The following is a 27,036-nucleotide window of genomic DNA, read 5'->3' as shown; positions in this document are numbered from 1 at the left end:
TCTCGCAGCATGTCACCTAGCAATGGTCCAAATTTGCATGGCTCCGTCAATTTTCTTAGTCTTGCCCTCTATGTTGCAATTGTCTCCCTGGGTCCCTTACAACAGATTTAAACTTAATGCCTCATGTTGAAAGACAGTGTGGGATTATAATGATCCTTTACCAATGTTACAAGCTGGTTAAAGACTTAGTAGAGTTTCTGGGGATGTTAAATTTCTAATGAGATTACATGTCTGGGGTGCACATACTGTAAGCAGAAAGACCTTTTGCTTATCCTCTCCTGTAATTTCATTAGCAGCGAAGAAATAGCACAGTCTTTCAATATACTGAACCCAGTGTTCATCCTCTGGGTCAAAAGAATCGATTTTCCCAAAAAGAGGCATTATTCATTTTAAGTACTGCAAAAAAAAGGGACATGGCTTCACTTCCCTCGATGTTCCTGTCGTGCATTGGAAGGTTTCTGGAGTTACTGCACTTTGCATTTCTCACCAAACCCGGGGCAGAGGTCCAGGCAAGAAATGTGCTGGTCCAGACTAAAGTAAATATACAGGAGCGGAATTACAATCTGATGATGATTGCCACTCCACAGATGCTCTGCTCCAACGGGTACTTATTAGCTTTCTTGCTGTCAAACCATCCTTCAGACCTCTGAGGGGGAATACCTCTGCTTCTGTATTAATTACTTTGTAATAACAGCCTCAAAGGGATGAAGAAGTGGACTCAATGGCTCAATTCAGCTGGTCTCAGGAGAGGAGAGGAAAATTCACCCCCACACTGCTCAGTGTTTCATCTCAATGGGACAAGCTCAATCGAGAACTTGCGACAAGGAAACTCCCAAGCACATCTTGAATTTTTACCACTTGATGGCAGCACATTATTGTCATGTCCTATCACATAGAAATCATAGAAACCCTACAGTGTAGAAAGAGGCCATTCGGCCCATTGAGTCTACACCGACCACAATCCCACCCAGGCCCTACCCCCATATCCCTACATATTTACCCGCTAATCCCTCTAACCTACGCATCTCAAGACACTAAGGGGCAACTTTAGCATAGCCAATCAACCTAACCCGCACATCTTTGGACATCACTTCTGCTCCCTTCCTGCCAGATTCAATTTCGCATAAAAACATACCAAAGGTTTTTCATTTTTTTGTGTTCTACTTGTTCAATATTCATCACGAACAGCTGGAAATTCTTGATGTTAACAACCACAGCACTACCGAATTTCAACATCTGCTCCAATATTACAGCCGAACACATTGGTAGGGATCTTTGGCCCCTGTTGCATGTGCACTGGTGACCAAGACTGTTTTAGCTGCCGCATAGATCAGATCACTTACAAATGATGGGCAGCCCTAATTGAAGAATGAGAACGTGTGATTAAACATCCCCTGAAATAAATTAAAATACTTAAGGGTAACTGCTTTAGTTTTCTCAACTCCTGTAAACTAATGCAATAAAAAAGGATGGGGGTCAGACTTACCTTCATACCCAGTGTGGAACAGACCAAGTCAATGATGGCATTGAGTTGGTTGCTGTGGAAGTACATTGCAACCAATAGCAGCATCTCACCAAATGAAGCAGATACCCCTGTGGTGCTTGAAATTACATGAGAAAACAGTGTTACTTCACTTCATACCATTACTGTGGATAAACTTTGAACACATGACCTATTGCCGAACTTAGCTCGGACAGATAAAACAAAAATCACTTTACTGAGATATTTTCCCATTCAGTTTTTCATCATTCCCCATTGCGTGTTCGACAGATTTGGTACAATATGAGCTAGAAGGCTACTCCCAGGCCAAGTTGAAGTTGCTTGAATTGGCTATTTGGAAGTGTGCTGTGTAATAGTTTGGGGAAAACCCATTACACTTTAGCCATTCCCGGTCAACTTTACATCATTTGAAAAATCTAACCCAAGACCTGATTTTAAAATGAAAGGTAGAAATACTGCAGAAAGCCAATACCCAATATTGAATCTCACCTCTCAAAATATGCCTCCTCTCTAATCATCCAGCTTAACCACATCACAGTCATTTGCTCTTGTTCAGGTGTGCTGCAAACACAATTAACTGAAGTATTAAGTTCTGAATGTAGGGATCAAGCCTGCACAATTAACATTTTCTGTTTTTTCCTGTGCTACTGAAGTTATTCCTTGCCACACATCATTGGTCATTTAATAATAAGTTATATTTATGCAAAAACTTATTCGGTAGAAACATCTCAAAGCACTCCCAACAATGAATTACTTTAAAAAAAAAGTGTAATGCTTTTTAGGTTGGTAAAAGACACCAGCAATTTCCCAAGAAACAACCAGGAGCTGATCGACACAAATTTATTGCAGTGCCGCATGAGGGAGGAGAGTTGTCTAGGAATCTATAGGATGCACTGTGGTAACTTCTCTGACAACACCTTTCAGACCGACTATCTTGAAAAGCAAGGGCAGCAGGCATATGGGAACAACAGTAACTGCAAGCTCCCCTTCAAATTACCACACCATCCATTGTGTGGAAATTGCTGGCATGTTGGAACTTTCTCCCCACAAGCCCTATGGGAGTACTTTCACTGCACAGACTGCAGCTTCAAGAAGGCAGCTTCAAGAAGGCAACTTCCCATCACATTCTCAAAGGTGGTAAAAGGATTGCAAAGAAACACTGGCCTTTGCCAGTGAACTCACTTCCTGTGAATGAATAAATTAAAGAAAAAAAAAATGAAATTGGACAGACCACCTGTTTTGATCTAGGCATACTAAGCCCCGTCAACCCTCCTTTCCAACATCTGGGGTCGTGGGCCAAAATTGGCAGAGCTGGCCTACAGACTAGGCAAGCATCAGCCTGACACAGTCACCTCCTGACTCCCCAAAGCCTGTCCCGCATCTACAAGGCACGAATCAGGCATGTGACAGAATAGCCTCCACTTGTCTGGATGAGTGCAGCTCCAACAACACTCAAGAAACTCAACACAACCTAGGACAAAGCAGCCCCGCTTAATTGACATCCCATCCATCAACATTTATTCCCTCCATCACTGTACACACACAAGTTACACTTCACCAAGATTTCATCGACAGCACCTTTTTAAACCTGCAAGTTCTACCACCTAAAAAGGACATGAGCAGCAGATGCATAAGAATACCATCACCTGCAAGTTCCCCTTCCAATTTTCACACTAGCCTCGCCTAGGCTATGAGAAGCAGATGCTACTTGCTCATTTAGTCAGTTCTGGAGAAGGAACCATTCAGCCATTTTGTACCTGCGATCATCCATACTCATATAGATGTAACCACATCTGCAAATCTTTTTGGGGGCAGAGTTTCTGTTTGGCCTAGTCACACAGAGTGAGAACTCTTGGGCTCTGCATAAAGAACATGGATGGTTGACCCAGCCCATACCTCTGTCAGTGATACTCCAATCCAATCACTTGGTGGCCTGTGCATGACACTTCCTCTGGTTTGTGTTCCTCTGTGCTCAGCTTGGCTGTGATTTTTTTAAAAACACAGTTCTTTCATGGCATGTGGGAATCGCTGGCAAGGTCATCTCTGAATGTCCTTGAGCTGAGTGGCTTGCTAGGCCATTTCAAAGGAATTTCAGAGTAAACCACATTGCTGTGGGTCTGGAGTCACATGTTGGCCGGACCAGTTCAGGATGGCAGGTTTCCTTCCCTAAAGGACATTAGCGAACCAGATGGGTTTTTATGACAAATGTTGATCATGAGGCAATAGATTTTTAATTCCAGATTTTCAGTGAATTCAATTTCCACCATCTGCCATGCCGGGATTCATATCTGGGTCTCCAGAGCATTACCTTGGGTATTTAGATTATTAGTCTAGTGACAATACCACTATGCCACAGCCTCCCATGATAAAATGAAGTAATTGAATTTTGCTCCCTACTCCATGTGGAATGTGTGTGTGTGTGTTTTTTAAAATCTTTACAGCATTCTAACTTCCTAATGGATCCAAGCTTCTGCAAAGCATTTTGTTCTTAGACGTATCTCTATTGGTTTCCTGGTCCACACATCGTACTTTAACCACGAAGGCAACCTATTCTCAGCCTATAGTTCATATCATGCTGCGATCAGGCAACTGGAAATCATTTGATTGATTCGCCCTCCCTTTGGCAGCTTAGTGAAGGACCATGCTGAAGTGATTATTTGCTTTACATGAACCAGACAATTATTTCACCATGTAGTTCAATCCTGTACTTATGCACTGATGAATAGCTAGATGTCAAATTTGAAATTCTTCAGCTAGTTGGCAGCCTCATCAGCCTGGTGTAGGGCAGTGAGGCTGCCACTGAAACACTTGTCGATTTAATGCACCATGGTTTGCACTTCGGCAGTTTCACAGGGGTGATCGTGGTCTCCCAGGGGAAGCGGTTGTTGGGACAGGGTCCAACTCCAGTGAGACACCTGTTCAGTTTGATTCATATGCCATACGGATTCTGGGCTTTGCTTGTTGGTGTTGTGCCACAGGTCCTTCGCAGAATTGCCTGGTTCAGGCACATTGGTCCAGATTGGTCATCTTGGGATGAGGTATTTGCTGGGTGGGTGGGTGACGTCTTCTACCAGTGGCAGGTCCGAATTTGTATGCATTCTTTCTAGCTATCGTACCGTGCTAGTTTCACGATGGATTTCTGGTGGCGCAATGTTGCATTGGTAGTCAATTTGTATTTGTTGGATTGCTCCTGAGATGTTCTTCATTGTCTTGTTCAGCTGGACATGTCCCAGCTTACAGTGTTCAGAGTCCTTCCAGGCAGAATTCCCAGTATCCACACTCCTGCATCTTCCAACCTGGATCATATTTTTTGCGCCAACTTTTTTTTCCTGGGTTTTGTCTCCCTGGCTGCTGTTTCTTTGATTAAGGGCTCTTTCTTTATATTTAACGGAATACATTAGCTCACCTTGAACAATAGCTCACCCCCACAGGAATAAGGTGTTTATGAAGAACTATGCTAATTTTTGCCCCCAAACAGGTCGCTTTATAAACGAAAACAAGTGACAGACAGGTGAACCATTATTTTGTTGCATGATTTCAGCAGCGTGCTTCTTATCTGCTACTAGGTGGAACATTTTATTCATTAACTTGTCAGTTTGTAGTTAAAGAAAGAAAATACGTTATTATATGAAGTCAAAGGATTGAAATGACACATAAACCAATGGATAAAATATATGGTTTAGACTATCTTTTGTAACCAAAGATTAGATTACAGTTTTAAATGTCACTCCCCAGTTTCGACTGTCATGTCTATTTTCAATTATTTAGTGCTGTCAAGTGCTAATGCAGATTGCCAAAGTGCATTATATCTTTGATACACAATGAGGTTTATTACAGGATAAATCTGTCGTTAACTGGCAAATTTTATGCTCAGCATATATATATATATATATATATACTTACAATCAAATATCAAAATCCTTGACTTGTGTTACAATAAGTGCACGTGTTATTTATTTTCCATCATCTCTCAATTTCATTTCTTCATCTCTTGCGAGTTCACAGGGACCATTACCATGTGGGTATTTTTCATTCATGATTATTTTCAGCCAAGTCTCATTTTGCTTTTGCCAGATTTTCACACGCGCAATTTACAGCAAGGTCACTGGATAAGGAGTTGAGGCGAGAGCCCTCGCTGATTTTACCCTTTCCTATCCGGACCTTGAGACAACGGTAGATCTCTGACTCACCTGACTAAACTGGGGAATGCCAGCAGCATGCAGAAGGACAGGGACACAAAGCGTACGCCAGCTGGAGTTGCTGGTGGGCGGCTCGTCATTAGCTGTAAAAGCTGCTCAGCTTCTTCATCAGTTGGCCTAGATGACAATATCACACAGAGCATTACAATTCTATACTGCCGAAAACAAAGGTGCTGCTGATTACACACTTGATAAGATTGGACTTCCAGCAGAAGTGATCAGCCAAGTGTGACAACAAAATTCCTTTTCGCCCAAGAGCCGACAAACTTGATTCCCACACCACAATCCCAAGTAGACAGCCGCTGAATGTTGGAGACTAAGGTTTTAAGTTGCAACCTTGCTGGAGCTGTTTTGTGTACATTTTCATACATATATATACCAGTGATAACCGAGGGCAAATCCCATCGCTGAAGTAATTAGACCTACAGCAAATGTAACTATGGATTTTTCAGATTCCAATAACAGACCAAATGATCTTCCGCAATAAATACAGCATAATCAAGCTATGAAAAAAAGTGTTAAAATATTTGTTGCTATTCAACAGCTTAAGTTTGTGTGACTTGTAAAGTATTTACCTGCAAAAGTGGTGAAATGCGAATTTGCATCTTTACCCTGTCTTCAGGGTAAAGATGCAAATCTTTAATAATTCAGTAAGCTATGACAGACACATACAATATCCCTTAAACAATAATCCCCACCCAGAAGCTTTTTATGTATTATCACTGCCCGTACTTGAGTCCAGCGATTCCCATGAGCGCACAGTAGAGTCGCAGCATTGCGCTAGCCTTCACCACATTTTCCTCCTTCAGTGCAGAGTACACAGATATGTTAGGTTCCATGTCGGTGTCTGCTGTGTCCTCACCAATGCGACCACTACTAACCGTCGGGAGAATTGCCATTAGTTCCAGCAGTAGCTGTCGCCTCATTTGCCACAGCACAGAGCTGCTGCGTTCTCGCTTCCTCTGCAAAACAAAAATCTTGAGAATTACACTTGGTCCTCAAATAGATTTTAAAGGGCTGAGGAATAAACTAGCAGGTTAGTAACTAAGTATTTGTCGTGTAACATCTTTACAACCCAAGAACATAAGAAAATAAGAGCAACAGAAGGCAATTTAACCAGCTCCAAAATTCAAGAAGAATGTGACTAATCTTCTACCTCACATATACCTTCTTGCACTATCCCATACAATACAGGAATGGTAGCAAAGTGATGGTGTTACTGGAATAGTAATCCAGAGGCCTGGACTAATGTTCCAGACACAAGTTCAAATCCCACCACAGCAGCTGGGAGAATTTAAATTCAATTATTATATCTGATATCAGTAATAATGATCATGAAACCAGCAGTGGTTTACTAATGGTACAGAGAAGCTTAAAAAAAACAGTTCCTCTTCCTAAGAAATACCATGCACAATGGAGCTTTTCAGTTTGTCAAGAGGTCAAATAGTCACTTCCAATGATATGAAATATTCTTCAGCTTATCAATTTTAACTTAAAGAATCAAAATGATGAATACATTAGTTAAAAATTCAGGATTCTTTGTCAGAAGTTCAATGTTGCATCCCTATGCTTTGCACACTTTTATATTTTATTTTTGTTCCGTGTTCGTTCATTAATGTCCTTCAGAGAAGGAAATATGCCACCATTACCCAGTCTGTCCTATAAGTGACTCCAGACACAAGTGTCCATAACAGTATTAGTATTGATTAGTAAGTTTGCTGAAGATTCAGAAATTGATGGGAGTTGCCAATAGTGACAAGGCTTCTCAAAGGATACAATAGGATATAGATAGATTGCAGACTTGGGCAGAGAAATGGCAGATGGGAGTTTAATGCAGACAAATGCGAAGTGATGCAATTTGGAAGATCAAATTCAGATGGGAATCATACAGTAAATGACAGAACATTTAGGAGCCTTGACATAAAGAGGGCTCTGGGTGTATAGGTCCACAGATCCCTGAAAGTGGCAACACTGGTGGATAAAGGTGGTCAAGAAGGCATACAACATGCTTGTCTTCATCAGGCAGGGCATCGAGTATGAAAGTTGGTAAGTTATGTTACAGCTGTATATAACTTTAGTTAGGCCGCATTTCAAATATTGTGTGCAGTTCTGATCGCCACACTACCAGAAGGTCATGGATGCTTTGGAGAGGGTGCAAAGAAGGTTTACTAGGATGTTGCCTGGTCTGGAGGGTTTTAGGCATGTTGAGAGGTTGGATAAACTCAGATTGTTTTCACTGAAAAGATGGAGGTTGAGAGGCGACCTGTTAGAGGTCTACAACATTATGACAGGCATAGATGGAGTGGATAGTCAGAGGCTTTTTCCCTGGGTGGAGGGGTCGACTACAAGAGAGCACAGATTTAAGGTGAGATGTGGTAAGTTTAGGAGAGATGTGTAGGTAAAGTTTTTCACACAGATGGTGGTGGGTGCCTGAACACACTGTCAGTGGGGTTGGTGGAAGCAGGCACGTTAGCAACGATTTTGGTGCATCTTGATAGACGCATGAATGGGGGGGGGGGGGGGGTGGGGGGGGGGGGGGGGGGGTGGTGGTGAACAGAAGGATAGAAACCGCGTATTGGCGCAGGCTTGGTGAGCCAAAGGGCGTGTTCCTTTGTTTGGCAGAGGAATGACCACTGCACAGTCTCCAAGTTGTATGATGGCACTATTACAATATTAAAATGTGATTATTACAGAACAGATATACCAGCTCAAATCTGGGGCATCAAGGCACTGTGGGCCTTCAGTAGGAGAACTGCATTTCACCTACAATGTAATCTCATATCCCTCACTATTACTGTAAAGCCAAAAGGTCAACCTCGGCTCAATGAGGAATGCAGGAGAGCATGCCAGGAGCACCACCAAGCATACCCAAAGATGAGATATCAACCTGTTGAGGCTACAACACAGGACAACATGCATGTTAAACACCAGAAGCAGCATTCCACAGAGAGCCAAGGAATCCCACAACAGGTTAGGCCAAAACACCGCGATCCTGTTACATCCAGTCACGAATGCTGCTGGACAATAAAACAACAAGGACATTCCACGTAAATCCCTATCCTGGATTGTGGCAAAGCCCAGCAAGTCAGTGCAAAAGACAGGGCTAAAGAATTTGCAATCATCTTCAGCCAGAAGTGGTGAGTGTATTGATCTATCTCAGTCTCCTGCTGAGGTTCCCAGCATCACAGATGCCAATCTTCAGTCAGTTCGATTCACTGTGTGCTAAGCATCTTGGAACATTTATTAAGGTGCTACATAAAAGCAGGTTGTTATTGGTCATCAGGAGACCAAGAAGGAATTTATCTGGTGTAATAAGATAACATTGCTTCCCTTTAAACATCAAGAAAAGTTGACACTGTGGCATTAGCACGTGGCATACGGGGCTGTCTGAGTATACATCCCTGGTCAGTCTCCAATATTTCTCTGAATAAAGTGAAAAGGAAGAGGAATCTAATCACTACAGAGTGCGGGGTAGGCTGTAGACCCGTCAGGGTGGCACAGTGGTTAGCACTGCTGCCTCACAGCGCCAGGGACCCGGGTCGATTCCCGGCTTGGGTCACTGTGTGGAGTTTGCACATTCTCCTCGTTCTGCGTGGGTTTCCTCCAGGTGCTCTGGTTTCCTCTCTCAGTCCAAAGATGTGCGGGTTAGGTGGATTGGCCATGCTAAATTGCCCCTTTGTGTCATGGGGATTAGCAGGGTAAATGCATAGGGGTTATGAAGTTACGGCCTGGGTGGGATTGTGGTTGGTGTAGACTTGATGGACCGAATGGTCTCCTTCTGCACTGTAGGATTCTATGATGGCGTGCCCATTATACCGTAAATTTATATTCCAAATCAATGGGATGAGACCAATTCATCAGTCTATCCTTACTTCTTACCTGCTGCCCATTGCGGATGAACATTCCAAACCAGGTTCTGACTTTCGCATTAGTTCCTAGTAATAAGCCACTAACGAAGGAGACCAGGTCAGTCACTGTGTCTTCAGAGCCATCATTCTTGCACTGATCCAGGGTCAGAGCCACTCCAAGGCCTGGGAGGTGGCACTCCTCCACCTGTTACACAATACCAAAAAAAGGAAATCCAGGATCAGAAAAGGCCATTCATTCCACTCCATCCACAACGATCATTCTACAATGAGGCACTCTTCTCTCCTGTTGATTCCCCACTTAGTCAGAACCAAATTCCTATCTCTACCTTCCTTGCAATGTTAAAAAAAAATTCTTCTGTTTTGGGTGCAATCTACAATCAGGATGCAAATTTTACTCTAAACTCACAAGTTTTGCAAAGTGAATTTTTTGTTCAAAGTTCCGTTCAAACCAATTTTCATGTTGATTGCAAAAATCTTCCAAGAACCAGTGTAGTTGGGCAACATTTTCATAGAAACTTTGAATGGTAGCAGCACAGAATGCAATTTAAAAATTAGCATTAAAAGTATTCCTTGATATGATTAAGAGTGGCAACCTGAAGTTTATTAAGACAACTGAAAATGGGTTCATCACAAAAAATAAGAATCACCTGAGTAAACTGATTTTACTAATGGAAAATAACTAGATGATTTACTAGTTATATTGGTGCAAAGATCCCAGTTTCTCAAAGTGCCTATTTGTGTCTTTACACCAAAATCAAAAGCTTAAGTTTAAAAGCCTCTTGAAGTGTGGCAAATGTGGACAATTAGTGCAAGCCTGGTTTGGTGATTAATTCAGCCTGAAGTCAGTTTTAGAATAATTTGAGTGTAATTTCTAGAGTAATTTTAAAAAGATCATGTAACTATTCCCACAGGAGGTAATTTGCCCTTAAAATTCTTTGATCTTTTGTGCTGGTTTGTTCAATTTTGGATGAATTACCAATGCAACCGAGCTGAAACTCCAGACTCCCTACATAACTCTCAATCCGCGTTCTCAAAATGATACTGTTGCCTTTTATAGGAGTCATCTGACCTAAAAGCAACTGGCTTTATTTAGTTCTTCTAAAGAAAACGAGACTCTGAAACTCGCATGCACAACGTCGGCGAGTGATAGTTTTCGTAAATTGTACTGAATTCAAACAGATGATGTATTGGCTATAAATAGGTAAGGTTTTCATTATGACAGAGAAACACAAAGATAAAAATTCATTTCAGTATATTTGCAGCATTGCCAAGAAAGCTCAGCAGCAACACCACTCAGCAAATAAATCATATCCTCTTTAAGGACAACCACCACAATCCTCGGAGGAGTACTCTGCAGATGAATGTGAATGAAAATTGACTTGCTCTTAAATTAAGATGGATGAATTGTTACATTGCTGCATGTTGGTCAAGTAGATACCAACTGAAAATAACCACAGAAAAGCAATGCCAGGGAGCAGTGGGCACTTGAGTTGATTATCGCAGTCTCTTGAAATGATGTGTTATTGGGTTTCTGATAGCGCCTCTGCACTGTCTACAAAGTGCAAAATCATCTCTTACCACCATGGCCCGAACATTTAAGGCTTGGGAAGGATTCATTTTGCACAGCTGTCGAAGTGCCTCAGTTCTGCGTCGGCCCCCAACACTCTCCTCATCTTGCCGCTCACCGTTTTTTATTAAGCCTCTGCAAACTGAACAGCAAAAGGCTGAGTTACACACAAACCCACAGTACTCTCATATGGCAAATCACAACTTGGTGAAAATCGAAAGTTATATTTTGCATTACTCTAGTTATATTCTTAATTAATATTTTTCTTCAATTGTGAACATCCCCAGATGCAAGTACCACCTTTGGTCAAGCAGATGTACAGATGACTAGCTCCTAGACATTTTCTGCCATATAACCAGCTACCAGAAGTGGACTTGTTAGGAAGAGGGAAACACAAGAAATAGGAGTAGGAGTAGACTGTATTTGAACCTACACCATTTAATAGGATCATGCCTGCTCTTGGGCTTTGATACTACTTTTCTGCCAGTTCCCCATAACCCTCGGCTTCCTGAGACACCAAAACCCTGTCTCCCTGCGCCTTAAATATAGTCAACGACGAAGCATCTACAACCCTATGGGGTGGGGAATTCTAAGTATTCACAAACCATTGAGTGAAGAAATTTCTCCTTATCTCAATCCCAAATCGTCATCCTCTTACCTAGAGACAGTGTGTGATGATACTATGCCTTTCAGGAAGGTGGATGACACAGCGGTACAGTGGTCAGCGTTGCTGCCTCACAGCGGCAGGGACCCAGGTTCAATTCCCAGCTTGGGTCACTGTCTGTGTGGAGTCCACACCGTCTCCCCGTGTCTGCATGAGTTTCCTCTGGGTGCTCCAGTTTCCTCCCACAGTCCAAAGATGTGCTGGTTAGGTGCATTGGCCATGCTAAATTGCCCCTTAGTGCCAGGAGCATGAGGAGGTTAAATACACGGGGTTATGGGGATAGGGCTTGGGTGGGATTGTTGTTGGTGCTGACTCGAAGGGCCAAATGGCCTCCTTCTGTACTGTAGGGATTCTATGAAATGTATTTACGTTATGTTTCTTGTGCAGGACTTTTTAGTAATCAGTTCTATTTGGCGGTGCCACTTTGTCTGTAACCGGCAACTCCTGTTAATACCGCAGAAGCATAACTGCTCCTAATTGCTAGAATGTTTGTTTTAATCTGGACTAATGTATCTGTTATTTTCGTGTTTTCCCCTGGGGTTTTTCAGAGTAGGGCTTGATCAGGTTGATTGACAGGAAAGATCTTGTCAATGGGTGGAATTAGCCTTACACAGAGAAATAAGCTCAGTTCCTGCTTGGAATTGTTAGAGAGAGGTGTCTCTCTTTCTCTTCCGGACTTGGAGACTGGGATCTGCCAAGAATTAAGTCTCTCTCTCTCTCAGGAGGCTGCTGTATGGGAGTCAGAAGACAGGTGTCTTTCTATATCTGTCCAGGGGGTTAAAAGGCTGGAAACGTAGCACACGTGAGCATATCTGTTTTTCTGCTAACTTATTCTGAAGAGGGATTAATGTCTGTTGGAATATTGCTTACATTGGAACTATAGAAATAACTAGCTGTTAAGAATTATACCTTGTCATAAGAAACCATTATAAGGGGCGGCACGGTAGCACAGTGGTTTGCACTGCTGCTTCACTGCTCCAGGGACCTGGGTTCGATTCCCGGCTTGGGTCACTGTCTGTGTGGGTTTGCACATTCTCCTCGTGTCTGTGTGGGTTTCCTCCGGGTGCTCCAGTTTCCTCCCACAGTCCAAAGATGTGCAGGTTAGGTTGATTGGCCATGCTAAAATTGCCCCTTCGTGTCCTGAGATGTGTAGGTTAGAGGGATTAGTGGGTAAATATGTAGGGATATGGGGGTAGGGCCTGGGTGGGATTGTGGTCGGTGCAGACTCGATGGGTTGAATGGCCTCTTTCTGTACTGTACGGTTTCTATGATTTCTATGTTTAAGTATTTCAATTGGTAAACGTTATGCTAATTCTTGTTTATACTTTAACTGTGTTGTTAAATAAAGTGTGTTTTAATAGAGCTTCTTAGTGGGTCAATTGAATCATACCTGCAGTGAAACATCTTATGCCATCTAATGCCAAAATCAAAAACGTTGGGGTCTCGGCTAACTTCATAATGTACCTTAAGTTTCTGGTCTGGTCCCTAACAAGTTCCTCCGTATTTTAGATTTCCTAGCAGTTGAAACAACCTCAGTGTCTACCCCATCATGCCTTTTCAGAATCTTGCATGTTTCAATTAGCTCACGTCTCACTCTTCTAACCTCCAGAGAATACTCAGCCTCTGATCATAGGACAATCCAAAGTTATGATGGAGCTGTACAAAACGCTCATTAGGCCACAGCCAGAGTACTGTGTGCAATTCTGGTTGCCACACTTTAGGAAGGATGTTATTGCACTAGAAAGGGTGCACAAAAGATTCACCAGCAAATTGCCTGGGCTCGGGGCTGGGGTTTTATTTAGAGCACAGAAGGCTGAGGCGGGACCCGATTGAGATGTATAAAATTATGAGGAACGTAGATATGGTAGATAGGAAGAAACTTAAGTAGAGCGGTCAATAGCATAGATTTAAAGGCAAGGAGCAGGATATTTGGAGAGGATTGAGGAAAAACATTTTCACCCTTTTGGTGGGAATCTGGAACTCATTCCCCAAAAGGATGGTAGAGGTGGGAGCCCTCAACATTTAAGAAGCATTTAGATGAGCACTTGAAATGTCATAGTATAAAAGGCTACGGACTAAGGGCCCGATTTTACCATTTTGATTCTAAGTGCTGAATCTGGGTGTAGTACAGATCCGACCTTGGAATCGGCGTTCAGACGCGCCCATACGCTTTCAGCCAGCTCCAGTCCGATCCGCGCTGTGGGTGGGGCTTAGCGCTGCCAGAACGATTGGAGCTCTGAACTGTGCATGCGCAGTTTGAAAAAAATCTGAAAAAGCACGTCTGTGTCGGGAAAAAAAAAGCAGAAAGCAGCTCTCTGACACAGATCATTCTCTGGGTGGGGGCGGGGGGCAGGTCAGATGTATCTCTTGGGGGGGGGGGGGGAGAAAGAGGAGGGAGGCGGGCCAGATGTATCTCTGGTGCGGGGGGGGGGGGGGGGGGCAGGGGTGTCCGCTGCCACTCTGCGGGCGATCCCTCCTCCCCACCGGAGGAACGAATCCCTCCTCCCGGAGTGATTCAAGTCCATGATCTTTCATCTGAAACATTAACTCAGTTTTTCTCTCCATATGTGCTGTCCAAGTATGAATCAGTAAGTAAATGGCCTGCTACATGAGGCGCAGAGATCATAAAATCCCTGTATTTGATCCCTAGTCCAAGCTCCAGCTGATGCCAGATAGGGCTTCAGTCTCTATTCTAAACTGAACAAAACCCATTCAATTACTCCTGCTTCTGATCAATATCCAGTGACCTTAACTTGTTAATTTTAAACATGTAAAACACTCAGAGAGCAATGTTGAGCTCAGTTACAATGCTGTGCTGGATAAAAAGCTTGGCAGTGGTCACCGTCTAGACTCACACTTGAAGACGTTTGGATGAGGCATCAAAAGGATTCCAGAATATTTGGAGCCATATTCCTCCAGATAGCAAGACACAGAACAGGCACTAACTTCCAGATAGAAGAGCAAAATGTTGCACATTGGAAGTTAAAACAGAAAATTCTGGAAATACTCAAGCAGCACGTATGGAGAGAGAAACTGAGTTAATGTTTCAGATGAAAGATCATGAACTTGAATCACTCCGGGAGGAGGGATTCATTCTTCCGGTGGGGAGGAGGGATCGCCCACAGAGTGGCAGCGGACAACTCTGCCCCCCGCTCCCTCCCTATCGATCGCCTGCAGAGTGGCAGCGGACACCCCTGCCCCCCCCCCACCAGAAATCCATCTGCCCCCCGCCCCCCCCCCCCACCAGTGAGCGATCGGGCCTCCCCCCCACCACCAGACTATGGTCAGCCCTCTCTCCACCCCCCCCCCCCCCCCAGAGCTACATCTGACCCACCTCCCTCCTCCCCCCCCCCCCCACCCCCAGAGCTACATCTGACCCACCTCCCTCCTCCACCCCCACCCCCCCCCCCCTCCCAAAGGATGATCTGGGTCAGAGAGCCGTTGCAGGCTCTGACCCCGCTCTTCGGAAGCTGCAGTGTCGGCTTCGGATTTTTATTTAGCCGGTCGCTAAAAGCGCGGATCCGGAACGGAACAGAAGAAGGTAAAGTGGGAATTGATGGTAGAGTTGGGCAGACAGGTAATTAAATCAATTTAAATGCATGCTAGTGCATTTAAATCGTCGGGCCGCCCGATTCGGTAGGTGTCGGTAAAGTCGCGATTTGCTCGGACGTGGGTGCAGATCACGATAAAGGCCTCACATCCGACTTTACCACGATTTCACGCCCGAAAACGGGCGCAAATTGTTGGTAAAATCGGGCCCTAAGTGTTGGAAAACGGGAGTAGAATAGATAGGTGCTTGCCGGCCAACGCAGACATGTTGGGCAGAAGGACCTCTTTTGTGCTGTAAAATGAACTGTGGCTGTATGGCCCACAATGCAACTATATCCTTCCTTAAATATGGAGACCAAAACTGCACACACTACTCCAGATGTGATCTCACCAAAGTACTGTACATTTTAGCAAGCATTCTTAATGCCAGTACTCCAAGCCCCTTGCAATAAAGGCCAACATGCCGTTTACTTTCCTAATTGCTTGCTGTACCTGGTAACTTGTGAAATACTTCTCTTCCAAATAAAAACAATGAGTCTCATTTGGAGCTTCTCCATGACAACAGCAATTCATTAAGAGATGGCGCAATTATCTAGCTCATCACTCTGCACCCTTCGGAGATGACATCATGCGACTACTGATAACATGTGATATTCTCTCTCTACCCCGATACCCAAGTGAATGATCTTAGCAAGAACGAACATAAATTCGAAAGAATAAAACCTCGATGTATTATTCTACTCCTGGCCCATGGATTTTCTCAAGCTGCTCATTACACCAGTAATGGAGTTAAATGAAGACAGTTACCTTCATTGAAGCTGTCAGGGACGTTGGCTACTAACAAACACATGAACCAGGATCCATTCCGCACATGCAACAAAGCCTCAGCTACTTCAGTTATTGGCAACAGTGATGGCAGTTCTGTGGGGTGGGGGAAATAAAGCACCATACAAATTATATATTAACAATATTGAGTATAATGGGTTATACTAAGGGTTAAAGTTAAAACACCAAAGTCAAATTGTATAATAGCCCCAAGGAAATTAGGATAAGCAGGAAATTTACTTTCCCCAAATTGATGAGTTATTTTCAATTCTTGGCACTGGATGGGCTTCACCATCAGCAGACTGGTTTCTGCAATCAGATTAGTTAGCTCATCAGCCACTATTTAATATTTCTGCTTATCAGTTTTAGCGCGTAACACTCTAGTGCTGCTAATGTGACTAATCCATATCTTGTCCAAATCTATACTTCAAACACATGCTACGTAAATCTAAAAACGCTGTTATGATCTTTAACTTCATCAGTGATATGAATCGTACCTGCTTGAAGGATACACAGCACATCTGCAACTTCATCCAAGTACACCGGGCTCTCAAACAATTCTGAAGACTTGATAAAAAAATCTCCATTTGAATCAGACACCTTTAACACATATACACACAAAAAAAAGTTAATTAAAATTTGTTCATAAATGAATTTCTCCATTTCTTTATTCCTCTGTTTTTTTTCCAAATGCCTTCCCACCTAAAAATACAGGCTCCAGACTTGCTATCAGTCCTCAGCTGCTTTCAGCTGGCGAGACTTTAAGTAACTCAGATATGTTTTCACCCTCTCTGTAGATGAAACATAGACTTTAAAGTATGCTTGAGAATTGACCGGTTTTTTTGGGGGGGGGCGGATGCAAATGCACATCCCACCTCTATGTAGCACTACTGTGCCATGGCCAATTTATAGCACCGGGGATATCTCAAAAGGAAGGCATTCAAAGGGGATTTGACACTGTTGTAACAGGTCATTAGGAAAGAAGGAATTTGCATTTAAGTAGAATTTTGTGTTATCAGGACATTTTGTATCCACCTTAACAGGTAGGCAGACCCTCAATTTATTGTTTCTTCATCTCCCACCATGTCTCCTCCCCACCACAAATCATTTTGTGTCAGTTTCCACCACAACCCCAATCCATCCCACCCATTCAGAAAATGCAAAGACTAAACAGTGTACGATTATTATAGATCCAAGACATGGCATGTGCTGATCTAGTACGGAGGAACAAGGGACTTTTCCAAAAGTTCTTCACAATATCTGGGTCTGTTGTAGACTAATTGGCAGAGATTGATGGCTGTGACACATCAAGAACTCTTATTGTATCTTATGCCCACCAGGATGAAAGACATTAGATACTCTTTAATATTTTCCTGTCTCACAATTCCTATGTACAGCATCATGGGTGACTGCAGCACTACCACTTTCTACTACTCCCCCACCCATCCCAAAATTCAAACATTGGCTTCATTCTGAATGTGGCTCTTCCCATTATTTTTTGATTAAGCTTCTGGCTTCAGTAAGGGATCTGCTCATTATCCACTGGCTCTCATTCCTCTTTTACTGGTAACTGCACAAAACATGGAGATCGGGTGAGGGCAACTTCAATCTGTTCCAAGGTCGGGTATGAGCATATCTGGACCTGAATATTGAAATTCCATGGCCGGGGAAGCTTCTATCAGATTCATTCAGGCCCTCCTCCATTACCTTGTTCATGATCACCAGCAGTTCGCTGAGTGCTAGTCTGAGGCGACGAGGTGAGTCGCTATGTTCAAACTCCAAAGCCAAGCCATGTTGCAGCTGTGATACTAGGATACTCTCCCCATTTGCTCCACCTAACTTGTGCCTGTCAAAGAAAGTGACAACTTTTGAGGAACATTCTTCAAAAACAAGAAATGGTGGAGTAATTAAAGCAAGAAAGAATAAACTTGCATTTGTGCAGAACATTTCACCACTTTGTGGCAGCCCAAAGTATTTTTTTGCAACCTAGTCAGTATTACAAAGTAGGAAACATGGCAACTAATTTGTACACAAAGTTTTACAAACTGCAATGAGATAATAACCAAATAATCTGTGTAATAATCTGTGTTAGTGATGCTAATTCCATAATTCAACATTGGTTGAAGGAAAAATATTGGCCACCCTACTGGGGAGGAAAAGTGCCATGGGATCTCAAACATTTGCCAAAGGGGCAGACAAGGCCTTGGTTTAACTTCGCAAAATAAAGACAGCATTCTGACAATGCAGCACTCCTTTGGTATTGCACTCGAATGTAAGTTTGATTATGTGGTCAAGACTTTGCAGTAGGTGTTCAACCCACGACTTTCGAATTTAGAGGCACGAGTTCTACCAACTCTACCAAGTTACAATTGCAGCATTAACCTGACATTTCATTTTTTGCTCGTAATGAGTGGTGCATTTATCAATGTGGGCTGAGGAATTGAGATAAATCAATGATTGCGTGATACTTATGTAAACTTAGGATGTACAATAAATACCTCAGCTGTTGTTCTTTGGTAGCATCCTGCTCCAATGCATGAAAATCCACCGATAATAATGCCACAATAGAGTTGACAGCTTCGACCCCAGACAGGAGACGCAGAATGAGTTTTTTGTCTTGAGCCCAGGCCTCACTCTGATCAGCTGGGGCACAAAGTGCCATTCTCACCAGGCAAGGCAAGAGTAGTCTCAGCTCTGGATCACTCAGAGCTGCAAGTTTTACCACATCCACCTTCTGCATTGCCTCAAATGCAAAGGAACTTACAAACTGCAGGCATGAAAACTCCGTCATCTTTGACAAAGGCACCTAAAAGGAAAAAAAATGTTATTTGCAATTGAATAAATCTGGGGAATGCAGTAGCTTTATTACTTCCTTACACTTGGTCCCATGTTCGACAATGGGCAACAGGAACGGGCAGCAAGAATCTGTCATTAGCCTTGGTCCATTGCAATCTGTTTTGTTCCAGATCAGATGTTGTTTAACTCTTGGGGAGGTCCTTCTTAAACTTATTTTGCCAGGTCTTCTTTAACTGGCCCGTCTTCTTCTTCCATCTGATGGTGTCCACTCAATCGTCACTCTGGGATGCATATCCTGTCAGCCTCAGTTGTCTCTCTGTCACCATGTCCTACAGAGACCCAACAGTCCTCTGTAGTACTGCTTCTCTGGTCAAGCTGCCTCTCCATGTGATGCCCAAGATTTTACACAGGCAGCGCTGGTGAAAGACGGCCAAATTACATGACACCTTTGCTGTTTTATCCCATATATCACTGGCATAGTTCCGGTTGGCGCTACAATAAGTTGATGATCTTGGTTGCCCACACCTTCTGGAGCTATTGGAAGACGAACGCTGCTTTGCAGATTCTTGTGTGGATATCGATCTCTATATCACCTTCCATGGAAATGTTATTTCCTTGGTAAAGAAGGTGGTCAACATCCTTGGAGTTCTGGTGCTTGATGGATAGGAGGGGGCTTGCTGCCATCCAGTCAGCATTGTCATGATCTTCTCGCAGCTGATATGTGGACCAATCTTGGTACTACTATTGTCAAGACTTGTGGTCATGTGTTGTAGTGCACGCCAACAAGGTGACATCGCCAGTGAAATCCAGGTCCGTTAGTTGATGGTGTTGTTGTTGATGGAGAGTTAGCTTAACCAGGGAATATCAAAGTCTGCAACCATCGTCTTCTTCATGATGAAAACAATAACCAAGAGGAAAAGGAATAGGGAGAATATGCAGCCTTGCCCTGATGTGATGTTGTTGCAGGATTCTGTGGTGTAGGTCTTAAACGCAGCAGCTTTTTAAAAAATTCATTCATGGGACATGGGCATCACTGGCTGGCCAGCATTTTTAGCCCCTCCCTAGAGTTGGGGGACTTGGGTTCGATTCCAGTCTTGTGTGTGTGTGTGTGTGTGTGTGTGTGTGTGTGTGTGTGTGGAGTTTGCACATTCTCCCAGTGTCTGCATGGGTTTCCTCCAGGTGCTCCGGTTTCCTCCCACATTCAAGATGTGCAGGTTAGGTGGCTTGACCATGCTAAATTGCTCCTTTAGTGTCCAAAGATATGTAGGTTAGGGGGATTAGTGGGGTAAATACATGGGGTTACAGGGATAGATGCCCTTTTGCAAAGTTGGTGCAGACTCAATGGGCCAAATGGCCTCCTTCTGCACTGTAGGGATTCTATGATTCATCCTAATGTCATTGTGAAAACAAATTCAAGGAACTGACAAGTTCAAAAGACAACTAAAGTTCTGGACAAGTCGAAGGAAACATGTTGCTTCATAAGGGCTTTTTGTATGTTGGCGTACTTGCAGTGATACTCTGCAGAAATCGGTTTAAAGTTATAAACCTAAAAATTTAACTTCACTATTTCAACCTTGTTGCATATAATTCTTAAACAGAATATGTTACACAATAATTTAAAACTGAGGGCAAAAATTAACATCCCTATTTATCGTAAAGTGCATTATTTCGATGACAAATAATGCAAGATTTTAAAATTATTCTAACACAGGAAAACTTTTAGAAAATTGCCTCTCTACTTCACTGGACCATAATAAAAATATTCACCGTTTAATTGCAATTAAATTACGCACCTTTTAAGGAACCAAACAACGTCCTTCTCTATTTAAAAAAAAATGAAATAAAATTGATGAACGGGGCCTAGCTCTAACTTAGTCCCCGGAGTCGCGTAACCCTGTTGGCCGAGGAACGTATCCTGTTCTGCGGCCTCGCCATTGACCCGATTGCCCAATTTTAACTTCCCAACTGGCGGAACTATCAAACTGAAGTTTATTTAAACAACCTCGAGTGATTCCGCAATTACAGGACACTCGAAGAGAGGAGGGATACGGTTAAAGATAATTTTTGTTTTTCCAAATTGGTTTCTCCCTCAGCTCCTCCAAGTGCTTCTGACCGAAACCAACAGACAATTCCGCTCGAGACACCGTACCAACCAACCAACCACATGGGATTGTGGGTCGTGCCGGGGTAACCGTAGCAACCGCCCGCGCGGGACCGCCACCACCCATTCCTTCATTCGCTCCGCGTCTCCTTACCCCTGCTGATTGGTTTGAAGCGAGGAGCCTTTCAATTGGCTTATCACGCTTTCTCTTGGCGCTCACTGGTCCATTGGTGACCAATCACTGATTGCGGATTGAGGGCCGCGCCCGCGCCGATTGGTGTACAAATGATCCCGGGGTTCCCGTCCGTCGATTGGCTGCTGAACTTCGAGCCGGTTTTGCTGATTGGCCCGCAGGTTGACCCATGGCAGTCGGGGATTTATGTCCGGCGCATGCGTGATGCTCGAGCCGAAGGCGCCAAGTAATGTTGTCTGATTGCGTGAAGTAAAAAAAAAATCCGTACTGGAGAATTGTGAGTAAGATAACTGTGAAAAATGAAGCACGTTGAGCCTTTCACCTCATAAACCATGGTTGTGAAGCTCAATGAATTTACAGAAATATTTGTTTTCTGCCACTGAAATTGTCATCTGCTCGTTTCCACTCCCTTTCTGCCGTCTCCCCACCATTCCTGAACTCTAAAAAGACCCATTTATTTACCCATCAGCTCTTCCCTCACCGATTACACTGAGACCCAGTGTATGGGATTTAAACCCAGAAATAGGCCATTCGACGCTATGTTGTTTATATTCCACGTGAGCCTTCTCTCACCCCTACTTCATCTCAAAATATCATTTAACTCCTTTTTCTTCCTAGGTGTGCTCACTTAGCTTCCCTTCAGCGCATCTTGTATTTTCTGTAACTTGCATCCTGTGGTAGTACACATTCTAACCATACTTTGAGTAATAGATTTTCTCCTGAATTCACCATTGAACTACATTAGTAACTATTTGTACTTAGCTCTGAGCTTTGGACTCTTCACAAATGGAAACATCTCTCTGTCTACCCTATCAAACCTCTTCATAATTTTCAAGACTTTTCTATTTGTATCTATTAATTCTTCCATAGCTTTGTGTCATTCAATTGTTGCAACTGTATCCCTGTCTTTACCTTTTAACGTGGAGATGCCGGCGTTGGACTGGGGTAAACACAGTAAGAAGTTTAACAGCACCAGATTAAAGTCCAACAGGTTTATTTGGTAGCAAAAGCCACAAGCTTTCGGAGCCTTAAGCCCCTTCTTCAGGTGAGTGGGAATTCCCACTCTTATGTTCAAGGTGCCAATCTGCAGACCTGCAGCAATGTGATTGACACTTCACTGCCCTCTGAAATGGGCAAACTGTCAGTGATGTCACATCCCATGAAAGAATAAAGAAAAAAATGTAAATGGAAAAACAGATTGATTTCTGTCAACACAGTTTCTAACCTTCTACACTTAGAATTAAAGTTATATTTACAATATTTATTTAATGCCAAGCATTCAGCCCGAAGGGTTTTGCAATGTCAACAGATGTCTCAGAATTATTTATTAGCTTAGTTTATAATTTAGGCATGCAAAGTTGATTAATAGGCATCTTGATACTTTGTGTTTACATGAGGGACTATATCGGTATTGTTCATTGTGCCACACAGACTTGTACACCTGTCACTGTGATCGCACAAGATCATGTTGCTTAGGACCATCTAAGTTTACCCTTTTTTTTAAAGATCCAAAATTCTTGAATGAGTCCATGATTTTCACCTCCATTAATGTAACTGGATGTCCATTCTGCAGATCACACTTTGTTCAGAAGCATTTTCTAATGGTAGCCCTAAATTTTATTTTTTTACTATTTTGAATGTTTCTGCACTTATTTTTCTTCCAAAATTTAAAATAATAATCCAGATTTACCTTTTCTTATCAACCAATATAATTCCATGAAGTAATTTTTTAGATGCCTTCTTTCCATGCTGTAAAACTCATATTTCCTCAATTTTCTTTTCTCATGACTTGGAGCAATGACTTTGGAGAGAGGAGGTAGTGTCAGTTTTATTGGTGTTCTCTGCCTCCAACACAATGTAGTTTCACGTTCCTTTGTTAATTGCTGTTCTGGTTTGATAGGCATGTTAAGGTCCACTTTTTTGGCGTTACCATCAGCTATTTCACCACCACTCATGTTGCTTTTTTTCTTGCCACGTGCAGTACTTTGTACTTTCTCCATTAAACTTCAGCTGCCATTCTTCCCACATATATATTTTGTCCAACTCATTCTGTTAATTTCTGAGCCCCTGTTCTGATTCCAGTGACCTTTTGGTTTATCATCTGATACTTGTTCACATGGCATTGCATGACAGAATCCATTTCATTTGTATAAATTAAAATCAGCATAGTCCCAAAACTTAACCCAGAATACCCCAGGCGCCCCCATTCCGCCTACCATGGCTCTTACAGTGAGTACTTCAGTCAGTTTCTTATCAATTCTGAAGATTTACCCTGAATCCCTGCAGTTTTGAGTTTAAATGATTGCTCTTTTGAGTGGTATTGAAAATGGAATGAGTCCAGATAAACATGTTATAAATTTCCTTTACAGATTGAAACACTAAGTCTTTGCTTTCTTCATGTGTATCACGATTGACGCATTAAAATGGCATCATCAGCCTCTGAATACACTATTGGTGGCGTGAAAATTCTTTTTCCATGCAAGGCATACCCATCTCAGCTTGCTATGATGAATTCAGTAAGTATTGTTTTCATATATTCAGGTAATTGAACACACAATTGAATGAACGGTGACCAGTTAGTTGTTATTCTAAGGAATGGGCAGGGGATAGATGGGCAAAGGTGATTCTCAGGTAACATACTGGTGGTGGAAATTGTCAATCACATGAACCCTGCACAGCACAGTTGGTAATCTAATACTTGGGCAGACACGTTCACAGCATTGTTAAAAATCAATCAGCCAGCCTGGCCACCAATTGGGCAAGCAATAGAAAGCCTATAAGCAAGAATTACAGCTGGTTTGCTCTGGTAAACAAAATGTTATCACCTTTTTAAACTCCAACAGATCCACTGTGCACATTTGAGGGTTCTTAAATATTAACTCGCCAATCTAATGTTTGCAGATTTATGTGGTATGTTATCCTAAAGGAATTACAAGCTTTTGGAGCGCTGCTCCTTCATCGGTGAGTCACCTGATGAAGGGGCAGTGCTCCGAAAGCTCGTGATTACAAATAAACCTGTTGGACTTTAACCTGGCGTTGTGAGACTTCTTATTGTGTCCATCCCAGTCCAACGCCGGCATCTCCACATCATCCTAAAGGAAGAATGTTTGCATTCTGTATCTGGCTACTTGTGGGTGTATAGTTTTCATTTGCTTCAATTGGGGATTGGTTTCTGCATTAGTTGGATGCCTAGCTCACAAGCTTAGCAGGTATTCTTCAATGCTAACTTAGCACTACAGTCTAAAATACAATGACCTCACTGTTCTTTACTCTTTTGATCTTGACGTTATGACTAGCTGTAGTAAGGCAGAAGCCCAATTGATTTGATTTGCTTTTGTTCAGATTGTTCGAGGTTTGAACTGCCAAAAGCACTGTCTGTTAGAGAGTCCAACTGGGAGTGGAAAGAGTCTTGCACTGCTTTGCTCCACATTGGCTTGGCAACGATCTCAGTATGGTAAGGTTTACTGTTTATTTCTTGGGTACTGTCTGAAGCTGTGATGGGTTAACCTTTTGTTTTGTTTCAGTGATTGCTTTGATACAAAAGTTATCTCCTTGCAAATGGACAATAATTCATGAGTGAAAAATAAGTCAATTTACACAAGTAAATTATCATGTGGGTAATCCTGTGATGTACAGCAGCCAATTTGATACATGCAGAATTAACTTCAGCTTCATCTTAAAGTTTCTTGTTCTGCAGAGCAAGTGCTTGATTTGCCAATTAGGGTTAAGATCAATGAACAATGTGATATTTTGATGGGTACTGTAGTAATGTGGAGGGGGATTGGGGGAGACTTGGATCTGCCTCCTCGCCCGACCATAGTAAAATAAATCATGGCACTTAATTGTGGTTTGCCGAGTAATCTCCAAGGACTTGCCTTCCATCAGAGAACTCATGAAGAAGACAGAAATATAAAATTTTTTAATTCTTGTCATTCATCATTATTGACATAAAATTACACTTTTGAGAAAATGGAATTAAACCAAAAGTTAGTGGAAACAACTATTCATTTTTTTCCTAGTCAGATTTTCTGCTTCTGGATGGCATGTAATAATCCTGTTTTTTGCCATTCTGAAAAATAAGTTAAAGAAAATTACTATGAATAATAGTGAATATATAGGCGTGACTACATAGATAATATTAGATGTCTTGCTGTAAACTTGTTTTGGGATCTATTGATTGTCTAAATTATGGGAGGTGATGGCCTAGTGGTATTATGGCTGGAATATTAATCCAGACACTCAGGTAATATTCTGGGGACCCAGGTTCAAATCCTGCCACGGCAGCAGGTGGAATTTGAATTCAACAAAAAATATCTGGAATTAAGAATCTACTGATGACCACGAAACCATTGTCGATTGTCGGAAAAATCTATCTGGCTCACAGATTTCCTTCCCTGAAGGACATTAATGTCCTTACCTGGTCTGGCCTACATGTAACTCCAGGACCAAGTAATGTGGTTGACTCAAATGCCTTCCAAGGGCAATAAATGCTGGCCAGCCAGCGATGCCCATGTCTCATGAATGAATAAAAAAAAATGAGAATTTCTAAATTGGTCTGTGTTGCAGGAAGATATTTGCTTTTTCAGTGCTTCTATGGTCTTCTAGTTTAATCTATTATGTTACAAGAATTCTGGTTAAAAAAACCTCATATTTGATGGAGCTTGATTCACTATCCCTAAGTATTTCTGTAAAAATTGTATTTACTAAAGCTCTTCCCACTCTTGCCTCCTGCCAAATATGCAGGAGCAGAAACTGTACATTATTTTTTCCCCAAACATCCATAACCTAGGGGTAAAAGCAAATTACTGCAGATGCTGGAATCTGAAACCAAAAGAGAAAATGCTGGAAAATCTCAGCAGGTCTGGCAACATCTGTAAGGAGAGAAAAGAGCTGACATTTCGAGTCCAGATGATCCTTTGTAAAAGCTAAAAGGCATAGAAAGGGGGAGACCATAACCTAGGGGTACCATGACCATTTGGGCTGAGATCATCTGACTCATCACTGACTGGGGCGTGACTTGTTTTATTAGTCAGCCTCTTGCCAACTAATTAAATATGTTGCACCATTTTATTTTGAACCCTCTTATCTTTCTTAGCTTTATAGCGTTACAGCGTTTGAGAGTGCATATGAGTGATCTGGCATCAAACCTTTCCTAATGCTCGTTTTGACTGGTCACTGAGAGGAACGGAAGAGGTCCAGGGGAGACCTCTCTCTGATTTCCCCCTACATTTTAAGACACACCTTGATCCAATTTGTAATTGGATATAGTGGAGATGAAGAATTGTTGAAAATTGAACCTGTAGCCAACATTCTTTTGTTATTGTACATTTCTGTTCTAATTTGCGGCATTGCATCAATTTATTTTCTTTATATTATATATTATAGAATTGTGACATTCCTAGTATTGGGTAACAAAAGTTGTTGCGCTCCTGCTAGTATTAATGATCTTTGTCTTGTGCAGAGAAATCTGGAAATGAAAGTTATCCAAATGAAAGTAAGAAACAAGAAAAAGTGCAAGTGTGTAATTGTGCCTGTCACACAGCAAGAATGCCTTCTTCTCCAACAGCGGCAACAAGTCAGCCCAGTTCCGCTGTTGCTGAAATTGGAAAATCCGCATCAAGTTCAAACCAAGGTAACAACACTCTGTAATTTATTTAATCTATTTATCCACTGTATGTTCAATAATTTTTCATTTAAATTCATTCTGTAAATACTAAATGGTTACACAATTTTTTTAAGTGTTATCACTTTTTATGCATTCTGTTCAGTGCC

The 27,036-nt window shown here is 42.3% G+C and overlaps 2 protein-coding genes across 3 annotated transcripts in view; one reads left to right on the top strand and one right to left on the bottom strand.

The window, feature by feature from the left end:
* ints2 (integrator complex subunit 2) overlaps window positions 1-21,132 on the bottom strand; it is a 57,159-nt gene extending 36,027 nt beyond the window's left edge. For both annotated transcript variants that reach the window (XM_078224639.1, XM_078224640.1), the window contains exons 1-11: window positions 20,764-21,132; window positions 18,673-18,980; window positions 17,882-18,020; window positions 16,672-16,774; window positions 16,157-16,270; window positions 11,148-11,278; window positions 9,580-9,753; window positions 6,433-6,662; window positions 5,692-5,817; window positions 1,991-2,062; window positions 1,487-1,601 (exon numbers count right to left, since the gene is read on the bottom strand). In XM_078224639.1, coding sequence (XP_078080765.1) covers window positions 1,487-1,601; window positions 1,991-2,062; window positions 5,692-5,817; window positions 6,433-6,662; window positions 9,580-9,753; window positions 11,148-11,278; window positions 16,157-16,270; window positions 16,672-16,774; window positions 17,882-18,020; window positions 18,673-18,965 — 1,497 coding nt within the window. In that variant the 5' untranslated portion in view covers window positions 18,966-18,980; window positions 20,764-21,132. The remainder of the gene's footprint in view (window positions 1-1,486; window positions 1,602-1,990; window positions 2,063-5,691; window positions 5,818-6,432; window positions 6,663-9,579; window positions 9,754-11,147; window positions 11,279-16,156; window positions 16,271-16,671; window positions 16,775-17,881; window positions 18,021-18,672; window positions 18,981-20,763) is intronic.
* A 327-nt stretch (window positions 21,133-21,459) lies between these two features.
* brip1 (BRCA1 interacting helicase 1) overlaps window positions 21,460-27,036 on the top strand; it is a 206,643-nt gene continuing 201,066 nt past the window's right edge. Inside the window, exons 1-4 of the mRNA XM_078224638.1 lie at window positions 21,460-21,541; window positions 23,634-23,780; window positions 24,607-24,718; window positions 26,726-26,896. Of these exons, the coding sequence (XP_078080764.1) occupies window positions 23,688-23,780; window positions 24,607-24,718; window positions 26,726-26,896 (376 nt within the window). The 5' untranslated portion in view covers window positions 21,460-21,541; window positions 23,634-23,687. The remainder of the gene's footprint in view (window positions 21,542-23,633; window positions 23,781-24,606; window positions 24,719-26,725; window positions 26,897-27,036) is intronic.

The sequence above is a fragment of the Mustelus asterias genome, chromosome 12, assembly GCF_964213995.1.
Source record: "Mustelus asterias chromosome 12, sMusAst1.hap1.1, whole genome shotgun sequence".
NCBI lineage: Eukaryota > Metazoa > Chordata > Chondrichthyes > Carcharhiniformes > Triakidae > Mustelus > Mustelus asterias.
The sequence above is the reverse complement of the archived record's forward strand: the minus strand, read 5'-3'. Positions and strand labels throughout refer to the sequence as shown.